Raw genomic sequence first — 24,480 nt, 5'->3', positions numbered from 1 at the left:
CACTGACCACCAACCTCCACCCTCCATGGAGGATCAGCTGTGCAGGGACAGGTGGTGGTGCTCCCACATGGTCTGTAGCTGTCCACTGGGTGTGCAGGCCCTAGGATTTCCCAGATGGTTCAGGCCAAGTTCAGTCCCCACTGTGTTTTGCCCATGGCCAACCTGCCTGAGTTATAAAGCAATCTGAGATGGCTGCTACTTGTGCTGGGCTCGCAGATTCCCAGGTGAAGCCAAGCTGCAGAACTAGGCTGGCTGCTGGTAGTGCCCAACCTGAGGCTCACTGAGGCCAGCTGTTGCTTATTTGATAGGGTTTAGGAAGTCGTGAAGCGTGAGCCCAGGCCAGCCAATAAGTTGGGTCAAGTGGAGTCTCTAAGGTCAGTGTTAGCCAATTTGATGGAGTCTCAGATATGGCACCAGCTTGTTGCCTCAGTGGGGGTAGGGTTTAGAAAAAGGACAATGACCTTTGCTCGCCTTGATGCCAGACACCTCAGTTTCTCCCTGTGTACCACTGGTGCCTTTCAAGCTGCTCCCAGGTACTAGAGCTCAGAGGGAGTGAGTCTGAGTAGCTGAGTCCATTTGTGGGTTTTTAAAGAGGAACAGCTTGGGGCTCCAGCAGGTTCTTCCACTGACTCAATTCCTGCTGGTTTTTGCAAGCCATAAGTTGTGGGGACTTATCTTCCTGGCACTGGAATCCTGGGCTGGGGGGTCTGGTATGGGCTGAGACTCCTCGCTCCCAAGATATCTCTCCCAAATTTTTATCCACCACATGAGGGTGAGGGACCAGCCTGTTCCACTTCTGCACCCCTCCTACCTGTCTGGATGAAAGTGGTTTCTTTAATTCCATAGTTGTCAGACTTCCATTCAACTTGATTGCTAATGGTTCTGAGTAATGGTTATTCTCTATTTTAGTTGTAATTTTGATGTGGTTGTGCAAGGAGGCGAGCCATGTCTGTCTTTGCTGCCATCTTGACCGGAAGTCCAGAAAACATTTTGACGATTGCCAGGTGGGAGGTGGGTGTAGGGGAATGGGTGAAGAGGTGAGGGGATTAAGAAGTACGAATAGGTAGTTATAGAAGAGCCACGGGGATGTAAAATACAGTATAAGAAATGGAGTAGCCAGTGAACTTATACATATGATCCATGGACATGAACAATGGTGAGGGTATTGCCTGATGGAGCTGGGGGCGCTGGGTGAGGGAGGGCAAAGGGGAAAAATTAGGACAACTGTAATAGCATAATCAACATAATATAACTAAAAAAAGTTCTCTGTACAATTTCTTTTCCAGTGTCCCAGCTGATTACAATTGAGACATTAGTCTCTGGGCTTGTATTATGATATTGGACCCCCAGAAGGGTATAATGTAAGAGACCCAGGTGTTATTATAGGTCTCTGGCCTTGGGGCTGTTGTAGTTGTAAGGCCAATAGGTTGGAGGAATTCTGTTAATCTTAGGAGATAATCCATTTACAGATAGGTCTGCTTGAGCAGGTTGGGTGACCTCATTTATTTATTGTCTGGAATCTGGAAAAGAGCTTTAAGATCTGCTACTGATTCATCTTTCCTTTTTTTTTTTTATTAAGTATATTTTATTGATTATGTTGTTACAGTAGTTCCAATTTCTTTTCCCCTTTGCTCCACTCTGCCCAGTACCCCCCCTTCCCTCCAGCAATCCTACCCCCTTAGTTCATGTCCATGGGTCGTGCATATAAGTTCTTTGGCTTCACCCTTTCCTATATTATTCTTAACTTCCCCCTTTTATTTTGTACCAACCAATTATGCTTCTTAATCCCTGCACCATTTCCTCATTTCTCTCCCTTCCCTCTCCCAGCTGATAACCCTCCAAAGGATCCTCATACTATGATTCTGTTCCTATTCTGGTTTGCCTAGTTGGATTTTGTTTTCATTTTTTAGACTCAGTTGTTGATAACTGTGAGTCTGTTGTCATTTTAGTGTTCATAGTTTTGATCTTCTTTTTCTTAAGTAATTCCCTTTGACATTTCATATAATAATGGCTTGGTGATGATGAACCCCTTTAGTTTTATCTTGTCTGGAAAGCACTTCATCTGCCCTTCCATTCCAAATGATACCCTTGCTGGATAGAGTAATCCTGGTTGCAGGTTGCCTTTTATCACATTAAATACTGCTTGACAGTCCCTTCCTGCCTGCAAAGTGTCCTCTGAGAAATCAGCTGATAGTTCTATAGGCACCCGTTTGTAGGCAACTCTCTGCCTCTCTCTTGCTGCCCACAGGACTCGGTCTTTATCTTTCACCTTTGGCATCTCAGTCATGATGCATCCTGGTGTGGTCCCCTCTGGGCCCAGCTTGCCCGGGACCCTCCGTGCTTCCCAGACCTGTATGTCCATCTCTTTTGCAAAATTTGGGAAGTTTCCTCATTTTTTTCAATTCTTGCTTCCTCATTCTGCACTGGTTGACTGTTGTTTTCTTCCTTATGTTCCAAATCATTGACTTGAACCCTGGTTTCCTTCCCTTCACCATTGGTTTTGTGTGGATTTTCCTTCGTTTCACACAGCATAGCCTTCACTTCTTCTCTTATGCGTTTGCCGTACTCAAGCATATCTGTCAAGCCTGTGAACATCTTTATCACCAGTGTTTTGAATTCTGCATCTGTTAGGTTTGCTCTCCTTGTCTGTGAGGTTGGCTATCTCCTTGTCTGTGAGGTTGGCTATCTCCTCGTCGCTTAGTTCTCCCACTGGAACCTTGATCTGTTTCCCCCTTTGGGGCCATATTTCTCTGTATCCTCATTCTGACAGGCTCCTATGTTTGTTTGCCTCTGCATCCCAGGTAGAGCTGTCACTCCTGTTACGCTGTAAGGGGCGGAGGCTTAGGGATTAGTCAGTACAGGGCGACCTGTTTCACCACTTTGTGGCGCTGTACGAGGGGGATGGGTCTGAGAGGGAACAATGCCACTTGCCCAGCACTCGCCTCTTTTCCAGGCACTTCTCCCACTTCTGTATTGGACTGGTGCCTTTCTAGCTGTTGCCCTGGCCGTCCTTCCCAGAGTGGGTAGGTCTGCGGATGTTCTAGGACCGTGGGGGCCCTTTAAACAAGTGGACTCTGCTGAGAGACTGACAGTTTCTTCCTCTGCCCCAACCCCCACTGGTCTGCACAGTCAGAAACAATGAGGCTTGATTTTCCCCCGTGCTGGGACCGTGAGCTTCGAGCTCTGGTGAGGAGCTGGGAATGCTCCCCAGTGTACCTCCGGACTTTTTAAAACGTGTGACTGCACTTTTTGCCGATCTGCCGATGCCACCGCCACCACACTGCATCCTCTCCATCCCAGCTCCGCCATTCCTACCTGTCTGGATGAGTATTTCTTCTTTATATCTTTGTTTGCTGGACTACCATGCAGTTTGATTTTCCACAACTTCTGGTTGTTTTTAGTTTTGAGGTAGTTGTATTCCTTCTTATTTGTGGAGGGAGACACAGCATGTCTCTCTATGTCTCCATCTTGGCCGGAATTGATTCATCTTTCTTTTATTTGAATAATAGACCAATCAGTGTGGGCAGGAAAACTCTAGTAATGGCTTGTAAAGATTAGTTGGTTTTTCTGGTGAATGGGAGAACTGTATTGAAGTTCAAGCACCTTGAATTTCATATCCTTGGGGTTTTGCCATTTTGCATCCCTCATGAATTTGGGCTTCACCAGGTCCTACCAGCATGTGTACAAGCCAATGAAGATTTGGCAGCTCAGCATCAGCAAAGAGCTGGATGTCTCCAACTTTGAGTTGTAACTCTCCAGTTCTCTAAATTTCTTTCTTTTATATTTATTACAGTGAAACGTTACTTAGATGTAATTCTCACTTAGAGTATGACTGTATTTTATTCTAATACTAAGTTTAAAAATGATCATAGCCTAGTCTCTATATAGTTATGTCTATGTATCTTAGTTTTAACTCTTATTCAGTATAGATTGATTTTTAATCCTCAGTGGAGGATATGTTTATTGATTTGAGAGCGAGAGAGAAACATCAATAGGTTGCCTCCTGGAAGCGCCCCCACCAGGGATCAAACCTGCAACCTTTTGGTGTACCGGTGGACGCTCCAACGGAGCCACCTGGACGGGGCTAGAATGAGTTCAATAAATATTTACAAAATATATTCAATAAATATTTATTGTGTGTCTTTTGTACCAGGAATGAGAAAATGGTGTGGTGGGCAAGACCTAAAGGTCCATGGTCTCCTAGAGATGACATTATAGAAGCAGAATGGCTTCATAATTCATTTACTCCATAAGTCAGAGAGAAAAATAGTGTTAAAAACTGGAAAGGGATATGCATTTACCATGTTCAGTAGTATAGCCTAGACATGGAATTAAAAAAAAATTAAAACAAAATATTTCAGATCAATTACTTTCATTCGGGAAATACATGCTCATTATTTTCTTCAAACTAGAAATTACTTTATCCCTTTTTTCTTTGAAGTTCTCTTAAATCTGTTATTATTCAGGGTCTCCATCCAATTTTTCATCAAACTATCCTATATGTAGCTTCCAAATGTTAACACCTCTATGCTGAAATGAAGCCTATAAAATGCCTTAGGGGCTTAAACTGCGTGTGAGGCAGAAATGGTATTTAAGCTCTTAATGAAATTATGAGCTTTGAAAGTGTTGCATTTTAGATTTACAGGAGTCTTCTTCTACTTTTCTTTTGGCCGGGTGGGGGTGGGGTCTGGGGTGGAAAATACTCTTAGTACACGTTTTTTACCTTTATTGCCTTCTCTTTTAAAATGCAATTATCGTAAATTGGAGATTTAAAAACGTTTCACACTGCTTAAAGGCATCTGTAAACTTTGTATATATGTTTTTTCCAACTCTCAAAGCCGTTTTTTTTTTTTTCCCTTCAATGGTCTAATACTCTCAGGCAGAAAAGCTAAACATGTCCCTTGTGGTTTCACCGATCTTTCTCCAGAAAAAATGAAAGTGACGAGAAATCAAAATAGAGAAGAAAAGAGCATGGAGAGGAGAGAGGAAAGGGGGGCGAGAAAATGAGGGAGCACTGGAGTATTGACTGCAGACAAACCGACCCAGAGCAGCCAAAACGCCGAGCTGCCCGCGCCCACTGGTCCCTGGGGCTGCCAATCCCAGCGTAATCCCGTAGGAATTTCTCTCGGGTTTAGCTAGGAGTCACATTGCCGCCTCTTCTCCCCCAGACGCCCGGAGGCGCCCGGAGCAGCCAGCTCTGGAGGGAGGGAAGAAGGGAGGAGAGGAGAAGAGGAGGAGGAGAGGAGGAGGACCCCGGGAGGGAGGTGGTGGCGCGGTAGAGGAGGGGCGCAGCCGCTGAGCCACCAGCCGCGTTTCTATCCAGATACTCCGGGAGCTCCAGCCGAGCGGAGCATACCCCCACTGCTCTGCCCCCAAACTTCAGCTGCAGCTACATTGCAAGCCATCTAATTTATTCCTCAAGAAAAGAAGCTGAGCTGCGACGCAGGGAAGGAGTCCGCGGAGGAGTGAAATAACAGCAGAGCTAGAAGAGCTCCAGAGAGCAGATTCCCCTGAGCAGCAACTCGGTGTAAGGAGTGCAGAAACCAACAAGTGAGAAGGCGTTGCGTTCCCGGGGCGCAGCCAAAGAGCGCGGAGCAGGCGCAGGAGGAGGCAGCGAGCGCCCCCGAGCCTTGAGCCGGAGCCCCCTGCTCCAGATAGATCCCTCTGCGAGGGCTGCGCCCGGTGCTGGGCAAGGGGCTACGTTTCGCCCTCATTGCAAGCGGCAGTTCCCAGCCGGTCCTCGGGGAATATGCAGCGCGCTTGGATTCTGCTCACCTTGGGCTTGGTGGCCTGCGTGTCCGCGGAGTCGGTGAGTGGGCCAGGCGGGGATCGTGCACTCTGTTTAGGGGTGTTCGAGGCTGAGAAGAATCCGCAGCTCCGGCAGGAATCAGGGAGCGCCACTTGGGGGCTTTCACCTCCCCACACCCCCAGGGAGCTGCTGGAACAAATGCGCTCGCTTCTCCACCCCTTCTTGCCTTCCCTCCCCACAGAAAAGCACTGCTTGCCTGAGTAGCCCCCGGTCCCTGGGGATGAGGGCGCAAGAATCGCAGTTTTGTCAGACCGCAGAGGCCCCTGAAGTCACAGCCAATTTCTTCGTGCTCAGAGAGTCTTGCTGCATAGCCGGGGAAGGACCGAGGGGGAAAGGGTGGCCGGAGATGGGGACCCGGATAGTGTTTGCAAGGGAACGGGTCCCCTCCGCGGGCTCCCTGAGACCCAGGGGTGACCAGGAAACTTTGAGGTCCCTTTCTCTGCACACCATATCCCCACGCCAGCTTTCCTACCCGATTGAATGCAAGTTCTGGGCAGAGGTGACCCTGATTTAAGAACGCCACGAGTATTGGGAGAGGGAAGTTTGCAAAAGTTCTTTTGTTTGATGTTCTCTGTGGTTGGGGCGAGGGAGCAGACACTGTGGAAATGCTAACCATGGAGGCGCAGTCTGCGTTCCCGCGGGGGGCGCGCGAAACGGCCGGAAAATACTGGGGTGCTGGCAGCTGGAATCCCTGTCCTGCTGCATTCCCTTCCTTCCTGAAGAACGGAGGGCGGCCCGCGGGCCCTTGGGGCAGGAGGACATTTTAATACTGATTGCACTGGAGTGCAGCGTGCAGAGCTAAGCGTGGTGCGTGTGACACCGCTCGGCCTCGGGTCGCCTGGTAGCTCTGGGATCTAGGCATCCAGCTCCCCATGCTCTCCATAGCTGGCCCTGGTAGGGGTGCACTGGAGGCCGGGAGGAGTCTCTTCTAACCACGGCAGGCTGCAGGCACTTGGTTTCTGGAAGTGGGCACTTGGTTCTCCTTTGGGTGGGATTTGGTGGCTGCGGCTTGGTTCTCTACGTTGCCCAAAGGGCGCCCTCTAATGGGAACTGTTTCCTGGGCTTCCCCTTGTGCTTGGCAGCCCGTACCTGGGCGCCCTGAGCTTTGCAGGGCTAGGTGGAAGCCCAAGCAGCCCGGATTACGTCTGCAGCCTCAGTGCTGCCTGGGGTCTCAGTCAGGAAGTACAGCTGTTTCTGTGCCTTCTTGTTCCCCATATCTCCTCCTTTTGCCACTTAATACCTTGTCCGTTTCTAATTATCTGAAATGTCTCTTCCAAGACAAATAATGTCATCTCTAGGGGTGGTGGTGTGTTTTCCCCTCCCCTCTGCGGTGTTACTTCCCCCCTCTTTTTTGAGTTGAGGCAATTTAGGATTGGGAAACCTCTTTGGCACAGAGCAGCAGATGGACATTTTTCGTCAGTGTGGAAGCCTCTGTGTGGGTTGGCAGATCCTCATAGGTTATTGGAGATTGGGGAGCATGTGGAATTGTACACTGTACAGAATAGTTGAGTAGTTGGTTGTTCAGGCTGTAAAATAGAACTCTGAACTTTATCAGTATTATTTCTCTTTGGCAAATGCTCTTTAATCCACGGGGATTGGTAGTCTCCCAGCCAGTTCAGAACTTTGGCTTGTTGTACACAAAAGGGGAGAGATTCTCTGTTAATTTCAGGGGGGGAAATAAATTAGTACTCATCTTGTTGCAAAACAGGGCAAAGGGAGAAGCCTGCCTAAAAAGCTGTGCAGGGTTTTAAGGAGGCCCTTTTTTGCTGAGACTTGTTCAGGGTTTGCTAAGAAATGTTACTATTTGGGGATTCTGGAAAAAGAATGTCTCTATCTTCTGCCTCTCGGGGTTTTTGAATAAATCGGACAGTAGTGTTTCTTACGGAAGCTTTTTGGCTGAACTATACCTGTCCTCCCCAGGGGCACCTTTTTCCCAAACTTGTTTTTGGAGTTTGACTATTTCTCATGTCCAACCAGAATTGGATGGTTTCCAAGTGAGCTGCTTCACTGTGGTAGATACTGTTTTCAGTAATTGGAATATCATCCAAAAGGGTGATTAGATATTTTTTAAATGTCAACTTGGAGACTCTAGCAGAGTCTTTGTTAGGCAACAAGTCAGTTGTTCTCAATAGAAGCTGTTTCAAAGCCTAGGATGACTAATAGTCCATTTACATTACTTTTCAGTCTGTGTTTGTTTCATGTACAGCAGCATAAATGTATACAAAGTTGAAAGATTTAATTTTTAAACATTTATTCATTATAGTGCATTATTTCCAGTACCTTGGCATTTTTGAAAACTGCTGTTTCCTGGGAGTTAGAAGCAGTGATCTTCTGAGCCTCTTTAAAAGCAAGAAAGGAAAAATGCCCACAGTTCATGAATTCTTTAGTTTAAACTAAGTGTAAGGGTAAAGAAAAAAAGAAAATCTCAGGAACCAAGGCTCAAAGCTGTTTGTGCAAAGGAATTGGTGGCCCTTCCTTCCTTTATGGACACTGGGAACAGCAGAGGCAGCCTGCTTGTGGTGATGCATTCATATTTTCCACCAGCAGGTTGGGACTTTCACTGAGCAACGCTGTGCAAGGGGAAGGACTGAGTGTGGTGGTAGTGACATGCTGCTGTTCCTCTATCCAGTTTTTACGTGACTGTTTAGCTTTAGAAATCATATATTGCAGACTTGTAAATTCCTAATTTGAACTGGAAATATGTTTTTAAAAAGGAAGCATTTTGAACTAGTGGAATTTTATACAAATTCTTAAATGTATGTCAATTCAGAGAAACTGTCAAGTCATTTGGACCTATGCATTACCTCTCAATGTACTATGAAAGGCAGGCTTTGAAAAGTTTGCAATAGAAGGAAAAATAAAATTGGAACCATATAAACTTTTGCTGTTCTTTAAAAATATATATGTTGGCTGTTCAAGTAATGAAACAAATTACTTTTACTGGAGAATTTTATAGAAACAAGGGCTCTTTCTCTGTTGGTTGCATATTAGCAGTTGCTAGATGTCATTTAAGAAGGAAAGGTCTTACAAGCCAGGCTTACAGAAGATGGGTGCCCAAAAAGAATTTGAGTGTGCCCTCCAACTCTTACTTCTGGAACCTGGCACTTCAAGTTTTGATGGTGCTCACCTTTCAAAAGACTGTGTAACATAATACTCAAATGGGACCTCGAATAATCATTAGTTTGGAAGAGATTTCAATGGATCATTTAGTTTTTTTCCCAGGTAAGACTAGTTCTCAATTCTCCAGAATCCCCTAGAGACCTGACTGGCCAGCTATAGGTGGCCTGGGGTCGCCTCAGGTTGGCAAGATAAATAATGTAATCTCTAGGGGTGGTGTTGTGAGTTTTTCCCCTCCCCTCTGGGGTGTTACCCCCCCCAACTTCCACTTTTTTTTGAGTTGAGGCAATTTAGTATTGGGAAATCTTTATGAGGCTGACCCAGCCACATAGAGCTTGGCCACCTTTGTTATTAAGGTTTATAGGGAGTCTGGTCAAGTCACTGTGCTGTTGGCATGTCAGCAGGCAGTGATCCAATAGGTCATGTAAGGAATGTTATCTGAGTTTATATTCTCATGAGACTCGCCCTCCTCCATTTCCTAAAATCAGACTGAAAGATCTCACCCACCATTTTCTTCTTCCCAAAACAGAAGACTTGCCATTCATGCCACTGTCAACAGTACATTACAGCATCTCAAAATCACCGAATTCTTTCATGGACCAGTCATCTGTGCCTGTATCATCTCTTAATCATAGTCTTTTGGATTTGAATCTTGGAGATGTCCTCGACCCACTTATCTTTGTTGACTTCCACATCCATTTGGCCTCTAAATCCACCTACATGTTGTTCATTCCATGAATATTTATTCAGCCCCTACAAATGCTTAGAATAAAGCAGTGAGCAGATCCCTCTTATCTTTTGGGAGTTCTCATTCTAGTGATCCAGATAGTTTTCCCCATAAGTTTCTTCTCTCTTGGGGCTTTGCCAGCTCATCCCTCCATGTACACAGCCTTGTAGTTGTCCTTCCTGGCTCCAATGCTCACCTGCTGTTTGATTTATCCTGTATCACTTTGATCATATTGCCCATTCCCCATAAACTCTGTGTTTTCTTGTTATCATGATAGAGTGTCTAAATATCTCTGCCAGATTTATACGATGCTCCATAATATTGATCCTTCTGGCTTATACCCCCTTGATCACTCTTGGTCATGTTTCTGGGCTGTCGCCTACTGGTCTCTCTGTTGTGAAGGTTCCTGGGACACCACCTCTTCACCGTTTCTCCTTTGAGTCTATTGATTCAAGTATAAACTCTGAATAGCTTTTTGTGAATGATCCAGACGTTGTTTTTGTCTTTTTGTAAGTAGGCAGGTGGACTGATGATCAAAATCACTGAAAGTATGTAAAAACACCAATTTCAAGGCCTCCTCTCGGAACTACATGATTAGAAATCTAAATGGAGGTGGATTGGTCTATATTTTTATGAAGCATCTCAGATGATTCTAATGAACCAGCCACATGTGGGAAGCACTGGTTATACATTTTACGCCAGAATCCATGCTATTTTGTTTTACTCCCAGGGCTTCCTGCAGAAAGTAACTCTGTGGCTCAGGGAACAAGGGCAGAGTGCAGAGTGGGTGGATGTGGAAGGTGGACAGCTCTGAGTCAAGGTGCTAGTATTTGGCCACTGACTCAGTTTTGCCAGTAAACTGAGTCACTTAAAAAAAAGGTACACAAGTGTGTATAAATTGGACCTAAGAATGCCTTTATAACACAGCTGTTGTGAACACAAGAGGAGGGAGCATAAGAATGGAGCTTAAAGCACAGAGATACTAAGTGGTTTTTTTATTTTTTTTATTTTCTTTATTTTTATTTTTTTGCCTTTGTTTTCTTGACTATGAAATCAGGGAGTCAATAAGATGTTCTTAAGGCCTCTTAGACCTCTGACATTCTAGAGAGGTTGGTGCCACCTGAGTGGAAGGCCTGTTCCACACCTTTGACCCCTGCAGTGAACAGCTGTTGATGCTGCTGTGACAAGGGTTGGTTGGTCTGGCTGGAGCTTGCTTCCCTCTGGCTGCTTTGAGCAGTGTGGTCTAGGGTCACGTAAATCCAGTAGCTGGGGGTGGACCTGGGCTCTTTTGACATTTTTGACTCTCTAGACCTGAGTTCATCAACATTGCAGTTTGGGTATGAAGAATAAACAAGCCATTGATGTCCAGTCCTGCACATTGTCAGTGTACGTTCATGCTACCTCCTGTTTCCTTCAGCTGGATGGAGATTCCAGCAAGTAGGAAGGAGAGAGTTACGTGTGCATTGCATTCTGGAGTGTTGGCGGTCACCTAGAATGAGGTGGCAGGAGTGGTGAGGGAGTGTTGGGACACTGGGGACTAGAAAAGGACTATTTTTTTTTAAGGGTAGACATGCATGGAATTTGTCCTTTGAGCTTTGGATCTTACTATGAATATCTTCCTTGGGTTTTGACAAGTCTGTTTCTAGGGCAACATTAGCTTTAGCAACAAGGCTAGAGGGGTGACTGCCTGTGAATAGGAAAGAAGACTATTGAAATAGACTTGTGAATGTCTTTTTCTGAAGCATCTCAAAGAATTGATAGGACTGGGAGAAGGGGAGAAGCCTTGAAGTCTCTGGAGATTTCCCATCTGAATTTTGTATTGGTAGAGAGAGGCCACTGGTATGCAGTTGGTGATATAAAAGCCAGTTCATGGTCTTGGACTACAAGCTAAAAAAATTTTTTTCACTAAAGATGAGATATGTGTTCACATTTCTTTCCTCTGCTGTTGAAACTGTTTTGTGAAAAATATCACAGAACAGTAATATCACAAAATGCAGTAAATATGCCCTTTAGTGTTTTGATGTTTCTTTTCTTATGATGATACAGGCATATTACAGATAAATAGTACTGATTATTTAAGAAGAGTGTGCAATTCATAGAATTTTGTCTTATGGTAAGAATGACATGTGGAACAAAATATCCAATTATTAAAAGAAAGTTATTTTTTCAAGTTCTTACCCCGAAATGAGTAGAGGTTAAGTATGTGTTTGCATGTGATTTATTGTGAAATGTAAAGACAAAAATAAATATACAATATTTAGGGCAAAAGTAAGGCTTTGCACACATTTAATTAACTATCTTAATCCATCTGAGACCTTAGCTTCCTCATCTTAAAAATGATGGAATGAGCTGGAGGAACTTTCTGTCTTTAATATTTATTTTTCTGTTTGCTTAAGGGTATGATTAGAGAAATGTTATGATTCACCTAATCATGAAGTGATTTTTTAGCTCCTGTCAAATACTTCCTATTTTATTCTTGAAGTAAGGAATTCATTCACATTACAGAAAAGTTAAGTCATTTCTAATAACTGATTAATTCGTTACCTTGAACTGAGTATTTACTGTGTATTAGGGTTATATACATTGCTCCGAATGCTCATGATCTAGTGTCTTGCCTTTTCCAATATATTTTCTGATATAAGCCAGTGTAGTGTAAAGACCTGCTGATGTGATAGAATTCACTTTCATTGTAGATAGAAGAAAACAGACTTGTAGTTAGGAGGGCTTTTTAAGGCATAAGTTACTGAGGGATATCAGGCTTCTCCTTTGGTGTCTGCCCTAGACCTTCCTTCCCAGAGTGGAGCCTTTAGCTGGTGCCTTCCCTTTGCTTCCTCTGCGTAGCCCTGGAGCCCAGTGTCAGTGTGGTAGGGACCACAAGCAGGATTCTAAGTGAGCAGGAAGTGTGGTAGAGTGGTTGAGAGCCTGGGTGCTAGAGTGAAACTTGCCTGGGTTTGAATCCACTTACTTTGTTTATCTTGGGCAAGTTTCTTAATCTCCCTCTGCTCAGTTTTCTCATCTGTAAAATGGAATATCCTAAAATAGGTTCTGAGGATTATGTGAGACATTATAGGTAAGAGCTTTTAACACAGTGGCATGTTCATGCTCTATGTCACATGTTCTTTACTGTTATTCTAATTCCTGGTTTTCTGCGTCCTCCCTAAAGAGTAGGGGCTTGGCACACGGAATGGGCTGATTAGCCCCAGCTGAGAGGACAGCCCAGGCTATGCATGATTCATCCTGCCTTTTCCTACTGGGGCTCCCTTCCCTGACTTGGGGTGGCCTAGTGTTTTGTTGAGATATTGGGGATATATAAGCTGGTACTCAGCTTTTCTCTAAATGTGGGTGATGTGAGAGAATACGCCATTGATTATTTCTGGCCCAGAAAGGTTCCTTACAGACTGGATGAATCTGTGTTGAGCTGTAAAAAGCCCATCTTTTCCAGTAATTTTACCTCTACAAATCTATCCAAAGGAAATAATCATAGCCGGTAAGTGTGTTTATTGAAACTTTACTTAGAATAGTTAAAAATGGAAGCAATAATAAAGGAATGGTTAAATAAAAGATTGTAATCTGTACATTAAGTACTATACAGCCATTAAAAATGTATTTGAAGAATGTTTATAACTTGGAAACTGCAATAGAAAAAGTTGGATATAAAACTGTATGATAAAACTTCGGTTGTATTAAATATATATAATATATACTATATACAGAATATATGTATACACTATATATATATATGTATGTATATGTATGTACAAACCTGCACATTAATAAAATTGTATATCAGTAAACAACACACACACACATGCACACAAACAAATAAGGATAAGGAAAACTGGGGAACTCTGAATAAGACTGGTGGACTGTATCGATGTCAATATTCTTGTTGTGATATATTTACAATAGTTTCATAACATGTTACCATTGGCAGAGACTGGGTAAAGGGCACAAGAGATCTCTGTATTATTTCTTATAGCTTTATGTGAGCCTACAATTACCTCAGCAAAAATTTCAATTAAAAAATGGCACCAGACCTAGACGGTTTTACAAGTAAGTTCTGCTGATCCTTCAGAACAGATAGTAATTGTTGTCCGAGAGCCTAGAGAATACAGAAGGCTATTCTTTTTCATTTTATGAGGTTAGCATTACTCTCTGTCAAAACCAGACAAGGAGAGCACAAGAAAACAAATCTGCTGTCCAACTTCACTTGTGACCATAGATGCCAAAATTTTAAATAGAATGTCATGAAACTGGATACAGCAGCTTATTAAGAGAATAATGATGAGTCCAAGTAGGGTTTTTCCAGGAAAGCTTCCACATCAGAGCAGTTATTAAGTTTAAAGGAGACGACAATATGATCATCTCAACAGATGCAGAAAAGCATCTGGTAATAAAAGTTCATGAAGATGTTAATATAAGGGTCTCTAATTTCTGGTTAACTGAAGGTTTACTATATTAGGGTTAGCACATCTGCGCTGATGGCTCAATTTACTTGGCATGTTTAGGAACCAGAAAGCCACTGTTTACTGAGTTGTTAGGCAACAGTCTCTGGTTACATGGGTGACAGGTGTGTGACAATGCAATAAAGTGTAGATCATAACATATATAGATTTTAATTCATATGAAGTTGTAGTTCTGGCATTGCCAAGGTTCAGTTGTGTGTTCTCCCACATTAAGATAATATAGGGGATAATCTTGAAGGTTTGGGAATCAGGTGTATTGGAATTCTGTGGCTAGTAATAGCCCCTAAAAGCCATGAGACTATGGGGAAGTTTCTTATAATCTCTGAGCTTATTTCTTTCAGTGTGAAACTGGGGATAATAATTTGATATTTTGGATATTTTGAAGATTAGCCTCGGTAAGGATTGACAACTTCTAACACAAAACCTTAGCTACAGTAGGTTTTTTAAACACATTTGTTTCTCTTTCCTTCTGACTTTTAAGTTTAGTGATTCTGTAATATTTCTTTTTATATATGCACAAATATGTATGCCTAGGCTTCTTGTTTCTCACTTGCATTCTGACCCTTGACACTAACGTACATACATTTTCACAAATTTATGACTAATTTATTTTTTATCAGGCTAGGTGTGATGCTGTGTTTTACTTTTTCTTTCCCCGTCATCCATATTTCGACATCAGAAAAGCAATGTTCTTCACAGTTTAAGGGAGCTGAATTACACTCAGAGAAAGCTCAAAATTGACGTGTATACACTTTGGAAATTTAGTTAAGACTTGAGAATATAATGAAGTACTTGGGATTATGATTGTAAAATTCTTAAAGAAGGTCAAATTGGAATCTTACGTTGTAAACACTGACTTATCTGTTAGGTTTACTAATGAATTAAACTCTTAACTTTATGTTTCAGTTCTAAACTCATTTAGATAAGAGTGGTATGTTATTTGATAATATTATTTGATTAGATTTTCATCTTGATTAATTAGTGAATGAATGAAGGTTTATGTTTGCCAAGCCAGTTAATAGTGAACTCACTTTACTACACACTTACCAAGGGCAAAATTTGTTGCTTGTCTTGTAAGTTAAAAAGAAATTATGACATGATTCCTACCTGCAAGCAACTATTATCTACCTTTCGGTTATTTAGAGTAATTGAAGATGGGTTGGGCCCATAGTTACTATTCGCTTTATAAAAAATACGCATCTGTTTGTTGTTGTCTGCTTAGACATATCGAACAATTAAAACTGCCAAAGAAGACAGTTGAGAAGAACTCCTTGTAGTAGAGGAGTTGCTGTTGCCAGAAAAACAAAACCACCTTCTTTGAAGGGGCAAAGTGTGTTGGAGAAAAATCAGAATTCTATTGATGATGTGAAGACACTTGATTTTCATTTGCTCTTTTTCTCCACCTGCTATCCAAGGAAAGGCTTCTGAGTGTTAAGATGTACAAAAGATAAAGTGAGCAAGACATTTTTTAGAACCTGAATAATCTGTTGATGTTTATATCAGGGGGAAAAGAAACCTTATATTTCACCAGTCTAATTCCCCATACTCTAGAAGCTCTGCGCTCTCAATGGTGAGAGCTGGACCGTCTGTGTTAAGATCAGATACTCTGAGCTGTGGAATGAAAGAGGTATGAAAGTGTTGGGATGATTCTCATTATATTCTTTTGAATTCTGATTTTTCAGTATGTAACAATGGATTAGAGAGCTGGAATTGACTTTTAAAAGGAAGTCTATCTAGAGAGGCTTAATTGATTTTTCCAAGAGCACACAGTTTTTTAGTAAGTGGTAGAGTTATAAGTTAGGCCGAGGCCATCTGATTTGTTAGTGTATTTTTTCTTACCATGTAAGGTTCCCTTTCGGCTCCTTCTTTTCTGTCCCCCACACTAATGATTAGCACCAAATAAACTTATTTTGGTCACATGTTTGATGAATAAATGAAATACCAAACGGGGCATACATTATATGTTATACAGCGTGCATCGATGTGATTAATTCAATTTGCGCAACATGAATAACTTAAGGTGATGATTAGATAATTTCTCCATTTCCAGCAAGAATAGTGCTCCAGCTAATTCTTTTATTTGTCTGCAAACCTTTTGGCTTGTTAGGGGAGGAGAACTGACAGCTCTGGGAGTGGGAAGACCCTGAGCGGTCAGGGAATGAAGTGAAGTTGATTTGTAAACCTTACGAAGATTCTGGAGATTTGTGGGCAGGAAAGGGAATAAAAGCTTCCCAGAGATAAGAATCAAAACTAGAAGCAAAATCCTCATGAATTAAGAGTGGATTTAATGGCAGAAATAGCTGCTGTTGTGGGTTAAAGGAAGAAGAGAATTTTTTGGATTTTTATTCTTAACATATGACAGTCTCTTCCAGGAAAAGAGACTCTGAGGCACTAATGGCTCAGGTAAAAGCACCTTTTCAGTCAGTTTTGTTGTTTTTTTTACCAATGTTGGATGCAGGTTCATCTTTCTCCCAACATATTTTTTCCTTGAACACTGCTTTTGTAAATCTTAGAGTAATAACCTAAATATATCTGAGTCATAGTTTATCAGAGACTGAGTTTTGGCGATGATATTTTTTAAGAAATGAATTTGTTGTAAGAATAACATTAGAAGTTACTACACTAATCTCCTTAGACCTATGATCGGCCCCTTCCATTCGTTGTCTCTAATTGTCTCACGACTTCTAGGCTGTACACCTTGACGAGGCTGTATTTTATGTGGTCCAGCATAAGTTATATCCTCAGTTTTTCTAGCTTTAAATAGTCCTGACATGATACTATAATCTTTCAAGATAGCAATGAGCGCGTTTAAATGGGTAAGCTGGTAATATAGTCTATAGGTGCAGCTGCGGACAGCGAAGTATGAGCCCCTTCCTTTGCAGTGATTGGCCTGTGTTCTGATTTCTTCACAACATTTGGCGCGCTACTTGGATAACCCCTCCCCACCAGCTTCAGTCTGGCAATGGGAGAACCAAGGGGGTAGAGTTAATGCGCATCTCTTTAAACCCCAGCTCTGCCAGTATCGGTATGACTTGGGGCGGGTCACTCAGTCTCGCTCCGCCTCAGTTTTCTCACCTGTCAACAGGAGCTGAGGCCTGAGGACAGCCACAGAGATGCTGTGAGGATGCGTGAGTTACTGCGTGTCAAGCATTTAGAAGAGGGCCTGGTGTCGCGTCCGCACTCGCCTCTGCGTTGGGGCTCATTGAAATGGACGGCGCTTTAAATGTGCTGATCAAAGAAGAAAGGGTCCTCTTCTGAGGCTGTGAACCTGAGGCTGAGAGGAAAGATGGTGCCACTGACCAGAGAGGAAAGACAGGAGAGGCTGAATTTTGTCTACTTTTTTCTTTTCTTGTTATGCGGGTGTTGTGTTTTGGTAAAATGAAGATGCATTTCAACCTCCCTAGCTCTTAGTTCTCATCTGTAGAGCGAAGGGCAGGTTCTAAGTCAGTGGTTCTCAATCCTTCCTGCACATTAAATTCACCTGGGGAGCTTCTAAAAGCTCTCTGTGCCTGGGCCCTGCCCAGCACCAATTAAATCAGAATGTATGGGGCAGGGGCTCAGCTTGCTGCTTGTGAAAGCTTCCCAGGTGATTCTGACTTCCCGAAGGTTTGAAAACCACTGCTGTGGATATCTTTCTTGGTTTCTTCCAGCTTAGAGGGAAGCCTGGCAGGTAAATTTTTTGTTGTCTTACAGCATGTTCTGTACTGCTTGGAAGGCAGTGGCTTCTCTGCTGCCTGTCTCAGTCTAAACTGGGCAGAATTGGGAAATGCTTGCTCTTCTTCATTTTTTAAAAAGAATCCTCACCTGAGGATATGTTTATTGATTTTAGAGAGAGAGGAAAAGAGAGAGAGAGAGAGAGAGAGAGACATCGATGTGAGAGAGAGACATTGATCGATTGCTTCCCATATACACTCCAATTGGGGATGGAACCTGTAACCTAGGTATGTGCCTTAACTGGGATTAGACATGCATCCTTTTGGCGTACAAGATGACGCTCCAATCAACTTTGCCACCCAGCCAGGGCCATCTTCTTCCTTTTCTATGCTTCTCAACATCTTTTTCTGTTGGCTCATAGTTTTCTGATAATTCTGTTGGTGGACTATGGTACATTTGAGAGCTCTTCAGACAAGAGGCTATAGGTATACGTATACATTAAGTTTATCTGAGGATGTCTTAAAAAATCGAAACATTTTCCTCTCTAAAGGAAAACTTTTCCTAGTGGAACAGAGAATGTTTGTCTTCTTGGCCTCCTTGCAGGAAAGCATGTTTGGTCAGCTTATTCGATTTGCGAGTTCATGCTCTGAGCAGAGATTGTGTGTTTTACCGATTGGAAATGTATCTAGGACTTTTCTGAATTTACTAATGAGCCCTACACACACATCTTAATGATGGTCCTCTTATTGTAACTGCACTTCAGCTTCTGGGACTTGGTTCAAGTCGAATTAATTCCATGAACTGTACGATTTCCTGTTGAAGTAGGGAAGAAAAAGTGCTTTAGGCTGTCCTATGAATAAGGCATCTGAGTTGTCTTTAGTTCTTGCTTCAGTAAAAAAAGCAGCAGCCCATTTTCTAATCTATTCATAGTTTACTTTGTTCAGATATCTAATTTGGGAGGCTGTTTGCCCTCACTCAACTCTGAAACACAATTTTCCATCCCTTGAATAAAAGGGGATATCTTTAATTGACTCAGGGGGGTGGAAAAACGCCTCATTTAAGAATTCTAAAGTTCTCAAAGCCTTTAAAAATTGCTCTGCTGGGTAACATTAAAATGCTGACCCTTTAGAAACTTCCATTCAACATATATCTTTCCTACAATAGAATTGGAAGAAGTATTATTCTGAGCAAGCTGTTAAAATGAGCCATTTGCAGTGATTCATAGGCTTTTAAACTTAATATGTCTCTAATGTCTAGAATAAGTCAACATAGCTGTTTATTATTTTGGCAACCATAGCGTTAAATGTGTCTGTTTCAGAGCACTGATATACTCCAGTTTGCAGACGGAAGTGTTTGTTCTTGGTAGAAATTGACATCTATTACTGAGTCATTAATTAGGTCAATGGTTCTCAAAGTGTGGACAGGTCAGCATCACTTAGGAACTTGCTAGAAAGGCAGATTTATGGACTTCCAGACTAACCAAATCAGAAAGTCTGGGGTAGAACCCAGCAATCTGAGTTTTAAAAAGCCCTCCAGGTGATTCTATTGCATGCTAGGGTTTGAGAACTACTGAGTGGTTCACATCTCAGACTGCACGGGTGCTGTTAAATGAGAGCCCCTGGCTGTGGGGCTCAGGCATCAGTCTTTTTAAAAAGCCACCTTAGTGACTCCAACCTGCAGGCAGGCTTGCAGGCCCCAGCTTTAGGATCTTGCTACACAAAATGTGGGCGCCAGCCCAGCCACATGAACATCACCTGGGAACTTACTAGAAAAACTGAATCTCGAATCCCATGAGACTACTAAGTTGTAATTTACATTTTAACAAGACTTCCAGTGACTCATAAGCACTTTAAAGTTTGTGAAATACCACTGTATAGAAATAGTGAGTTTCCTTATAAAAGTCAGTTCCTAGAATGCCCTTAAGAAGAGGCCAAAATAGCTGCTTTGGCTTCTGCTTGGTGTTGACCTAGGGAAGCAGCCTTTGGCAGGAAAGGGATGGCTCCATTAGGTGTAGCAATAGCCTGTAAGCCATTACCCAGTGAGGGATAGCAGTTAAGGCACTTTTAGGTGCAGGTGTTGTCGGAGGAAATCAGACTCTTCCATGGCATTGCGAGGAAAACATTCCAAGGGCCCATGCATGGGAGAATGTGGTGTGGCATAGTTTATTTGGGTAGAAATAGAAACTGGCCCCTGGGTTTCCAATTTCTCATCTCCCTATGTTTTGCCATGGAAAAAAATCCAACCTTGTTTTCAGCAAGACCAAAACAAAAGCCGAGGTCCAGAGTTACTGCTTTGTATTAAAGCTTAGTTCTTTGGAGCCTGCGCCAAATACTGCGGGTCTCCGTAGCTGCTAGACCCACATGGTTGTTCTCTAGGATGAGGGAGAATTTGTGAATGAAAGAGGCAAGTGTGGGTCATGAGCCAGGGCAAAAGAGCACTATTTGTTCCCCTGGAATTTTGTTAGCTTGGGTTTCGGATGGACCAGGTGGTTTTTCAAAAGAACCAATCAATTTCTTAAGCTTTCATGGGCTTTATACCCCTGGCTGGTTTGGCTCAGTGGATTGAACGTCGGCCTGCGAGCTAAGTGTCGCTGGTTCGATCTTCCAGTCAGGGCACATCAGAGAAGGAAAACTCTGACTCCAAAAAACCTCCGCTGCCTTGCGGCAAACCTCTTCAGGGGAAAGGCTAAGGGAGTAAACCCCGACAGAAAATCCGGAGCCGGAGTCCCTAAGGCGGTTTGACGTTGTAGTCAACACCGGCAACTCCTGCGGCGCACCTGAAGCCAAGCTGTATTGACTCCGTCTTTCCCTTGGACCCTTCAGCTGCGAAGAGAGGGGGGGTCTGCTGCATGGGCAACAGCAGACCCTCCATATCACCCTGCCCAGGCTCTGTAGCTTCAGCTTCACTGGAGAGGACACTCCAGCGTCATCACAAGATGTCGATTCAACACGGGAGGAGACAGATACCGTGTCACTCCCGAGTCGGACTGCACAGCCATTCTCGGCGGTGCAGATAGACTCTTAAGAAGCTACACCATCGTCTCTCAAGACGGACGGCTGCCGACGACGACATGGGCTTTAGATTGGTTCATCGCTTAGGCTGACAGGCTTTTTTGGTTTAGCTCCTCCCCCTGCGCCTGCAATAATCTGGTACCACAGAGGGGAAGGGAGGGGTGTTAATCCCCCTTGGCGGAGCAATGCTGGGATCCCCTGGGGGATGAAGCTGTAGTTTCCTGGTGAAGCAAACAGGTTTATGATCCCCAATTTATTAAGCTCTGTCTCTAATTCTCTTTGCTCCCCTTTCTTAATAACTAGTTAACTACTTACGGTTACACAGGTAACAAAAATCCCAACTCAGACTGGTGTAAGCAATAAAAAGGAGATTTTGGCTCAGGTAATGAAGTCCAGAACTAGTCTGTCTTCAGGCCTGCTGCATCAAGAGGTTTAAGTAATGTTATCAGGACTTAGATTTTATTTTTGTCTTTCCAAGTAACTTTCCTTTGATATATTCACTCCCAGGTGTTATACTAATTGAGGAGACAGCTAATCTGTTAAAAAGAGATCGCCAAATATAGTGGTTCAGCATAACTAGATGTCTTATTTCCCTTTGACATCAAAGTCCCAAGACAGGGCTGGTGTGATGGCTCTGCCATGTTCCTTTTCAGCTCTTACCTGTGGCTCCACCTTTGCTGTCTCCCAGCCAAGAGAAGGAATCAAGAGGAGGACATGCCCAATCCTTTTAAGGCCACAGCCTGGAAGTGTACACGCCACTTCTGCTTACATCCCACTTGTCAGAACACAGTCATATGGTCACACAGGGTGCAGTGCAGACTGGGAAGTGAAGGCTCCACATGGGTGGTCGTGTTCCCAGTAAAAATCTGGGGAGGTTGTATTACTAAAGAAGGGAAGATGTCAGATATTAATGACAACCAGGAGAGACCTCTCACTGTATGGTGGCAGTGTGGGACCTGGCAACTCCACGTTAACAAAGTGTCTTCTCAGCCATTTTAGTAGAGAGTCTCTTTTCCTCAACTATACTAGTGAGGTCGGAAAATAGCTTCTCTTTGACTCTGGATTGGCCTGGACTGGCTATCTCTGGCCTGGATCACATGTGTCACTCCTGGAACTGTAAGCGGACGAAGCATTGCCTGATTCCCAAGGACTGAGATAGGAAAGGACTGGCCGCCAAAGAAAATGGAGGGAGGAGAGAGTGGATGTTGTCTGGAAGAGACACCTTTCCTCCCTTCGTCTATGCTCTGGTTGTTTGTTATTCCTGTTAAGCTTGATCTTTGCCTTACCTGATTTCGCCAGGGTAAGATGTTTGGCACACACCACAGTTTACCCCAGGGCTCATACTCTTGAAGACCCACCTTGTATATGGATGGGCTCAGACATCACCCTCTATCTATGTGACAACTCCCCTGTACCTCTGTTTAGTGACAAAATGGAAACATGTATAGAGTGAGCTTAACTTGGCTTTTTTGTTCATCGGCATTTGGACCTAGACAGGGAAGGGGAGAAGGTGGGGATGGTAAAGCCAGGAAGGGGGAGGATTCACTGGCAACTTAGTTGGGTATGGAATATTGGAAGACTGTTAGCATATTAGATAAAAGGCATTTCAGAACATTTATTTGATGAGGTTAGTAAATATAGGAGATGGTAGCAATGTGTCTTTGATGTTCTATTTTAATATTTTAATGGTTGGTAAATATGAATAAAGGAAAATATAAATTTATTTATTTCGGGCTGAATGGTAAATGCTTTTTCTAAAATAGTCTCAATGAAATGGTTTGCATCTTTAACTGCTAAAGATTGTATAGAGGTCTGTAGTATATTAAACAATGATGAGTGTCACAAAAATGATGAATTGCACTTATGTTTATGCTCTCATTCTCAAGGGTTTGTTTCCTCTGATATATATATTTTACACCTTACTCATTGCATAGAGGAACTGAGGTAATTTTCAGACTGCATTTCTTTTCCACAAACTTTATTTATTTAAAGATTTTATCTATTATTTCTAGTGAGAGGGAAAGGGAGGGAGAAAGAGAGGGAGAGAAACATCAATGTGTGATCACCTCTCACACGCCCCCAACCAGGGACCCCACCCGCAACCCAGGCATATGCCCCAACTGGAAATCGAACCAGCGACCCCTTGTTTCACAGGCCAGCACTCAATCCACTGAATCACACCAGCCAAAGCCTTTTCCACAGATTTTAGAAGAAATGATATAAATGGTTGACTTATATTCATATGCAACCAGGGTATTCCAAAAATATACAATGTAATGCTTAAAAAAAAAAGAGTTGTAGTCTTAAATGACATAAAAATAATATCTAATATTGAGAATAACATGCTATTTCCAAGCCTCTTAACCGAATACTTATAGTTCATTTAATAAAAATGTGGGTTGAGTCCTGTCTTCTCTGCCCTGGGAGCAGCTGTCCTGCCACAGTCCCGCATCCCCCGAAAATGTGCATCCCCCGAAATTGTCTCCACCCCCACCCTGGTCAGGAGCACCTCTCAGCTGCTCAGCAGGTCACTGTCTGCAGTGATGCTGAAACAAACAGAGACACTGACAGATGAGAGCCTCAGCAGCCTGGCAGCCCCACATCCTCTGACCTCACTTATTTCTAGCCATGGCTTCCAAACCAACGCCATTTCAAGATACATCAACACAGCAGCCAAGTTCATTGGGGCTGAGGCCTGGGCTGCCATAGCAGGCTCTGGGGCTGGAATTGGGACTGTGTTTGGGAGCCTCATCATTGGTTATGCCAGGAACCCTCCTCTGAAGCAACAGCTCTTCTCTGCCATTCTGGACTTTGCCTGGTCAGAGGCCATGGGGCTCTTTTGCCAGATGGTGGCTTTTCTCGTCCTCTTCACCATGTGAAAGAGCCATCACCACCTCCCATAAGTTCTTTCTCCCATGACTTGTCTGCCCTGGATGTTCCTTTTCCTATACCTCCCTAGGCAGCCTGGGGAAAGTGGTTGGCACCGGGTTTGACAGAGGAAAGACAAATAAATACTGTATTAATAATAAAGATAATGTGGATTGAAGGCATATCTGATATAAATGAATTAAAATTTCATTTGCCCAAAACTTTGTGTATTACGTTAATAAGATTTACCCAAAACACTCTTGTTGGTTTAATTAATATTAAAAGAGCATTTGAGTTGCTTCTCAGTGTTCGCTGTTCCTTTCCTTGGGCATTACTGCTCTTGTGAGTCTTTTCCAGGCTGCTCTTGTTATTTTGTGCCTTGAGGTATAAATAGAGACAGAAAACCCAGAAGACTCAAACAAATTCCATACCATAAACTATTTGCAGATGTGTTTAGTATTCATTCAGGGGAGCCTTTCCTTTTAGTTTATTTAACATAAAAGTACTTTCTTCTCACATTCTACACATCCAAATAGGATAAGTTTTTATTTTGTTGGAAATTTAAACAACAATCATAAAAATGTTTTCTGGGGAAGTATCATCATCTAACAAGCACCAGGAAGATTTTATGTAATGACTTATACATGACTTTGTCTTCCTGGATCTTACCTTCTTTTAGACAGTCAAGAATGAAAGGGATAGATGCTTCTAAGGAGACAGATTTTGATTGAATAAAAGACCTTTCTGAAAAGCAGTCAGAGAGGGAATAGACAACTTTTGAAGTAGTGAGAGCTGAGCCTGTAGGTAAGCACACATGTATTTGGATGG

General features: G+C 43.0%; 1 protein-coding gene and 1 pseudogene across 1 annotated transcript in view; both read left to right on the top strand.

Annotated features, from left to right (window-relative positions):
• Window positions 1-5,189: 5,189 nt before the first annotated feature.
• The window catches only part of SDC2 (syndecan 2), a 116,066-nt gene continuing 96,775 nt past the window's right edge, over window positions 5,190-24,480 (top strand). The window contains exon 1 of the mRNA XM_090283539.1: window positions 5,190-5,809. Coding sequence (XP_090139665.1) covers window positions 5,750-5,809 — 60 coding nt within the window. The 5' untranslated portion in view covers window positions 5,190-5,749. The remainder of the gene's footprint in view (window positions 5,810-24,480) is intronic.
• Window positions 23,177-23,663, top strand: LOC150004201 (ATP synthase F(0) complex subunit C2, mitochondrial pseudogene; annotated as a pseudogene).

The sequence above is a fragment of the Furipterus horrens genome, unplaced genomic scaffold (assembly GCF_987537825.1).
Source record: "Furipterus horrens unplaced genomic scaffold, mFurHor1.1.pri manual_scaffold_7, whole genome shotgun sequence".
Classification (NCBI taxonomy): Eukaryota; Metazoa; Chordata; class Mammalia; order Chiroptera; family Furipteridae; genus Furipterus; species Furipterus horrens.
Note: the sequence above shows the minus strand (reverse complement) of the source record. Positions and strands in the feature narration are given on the sequence as shown.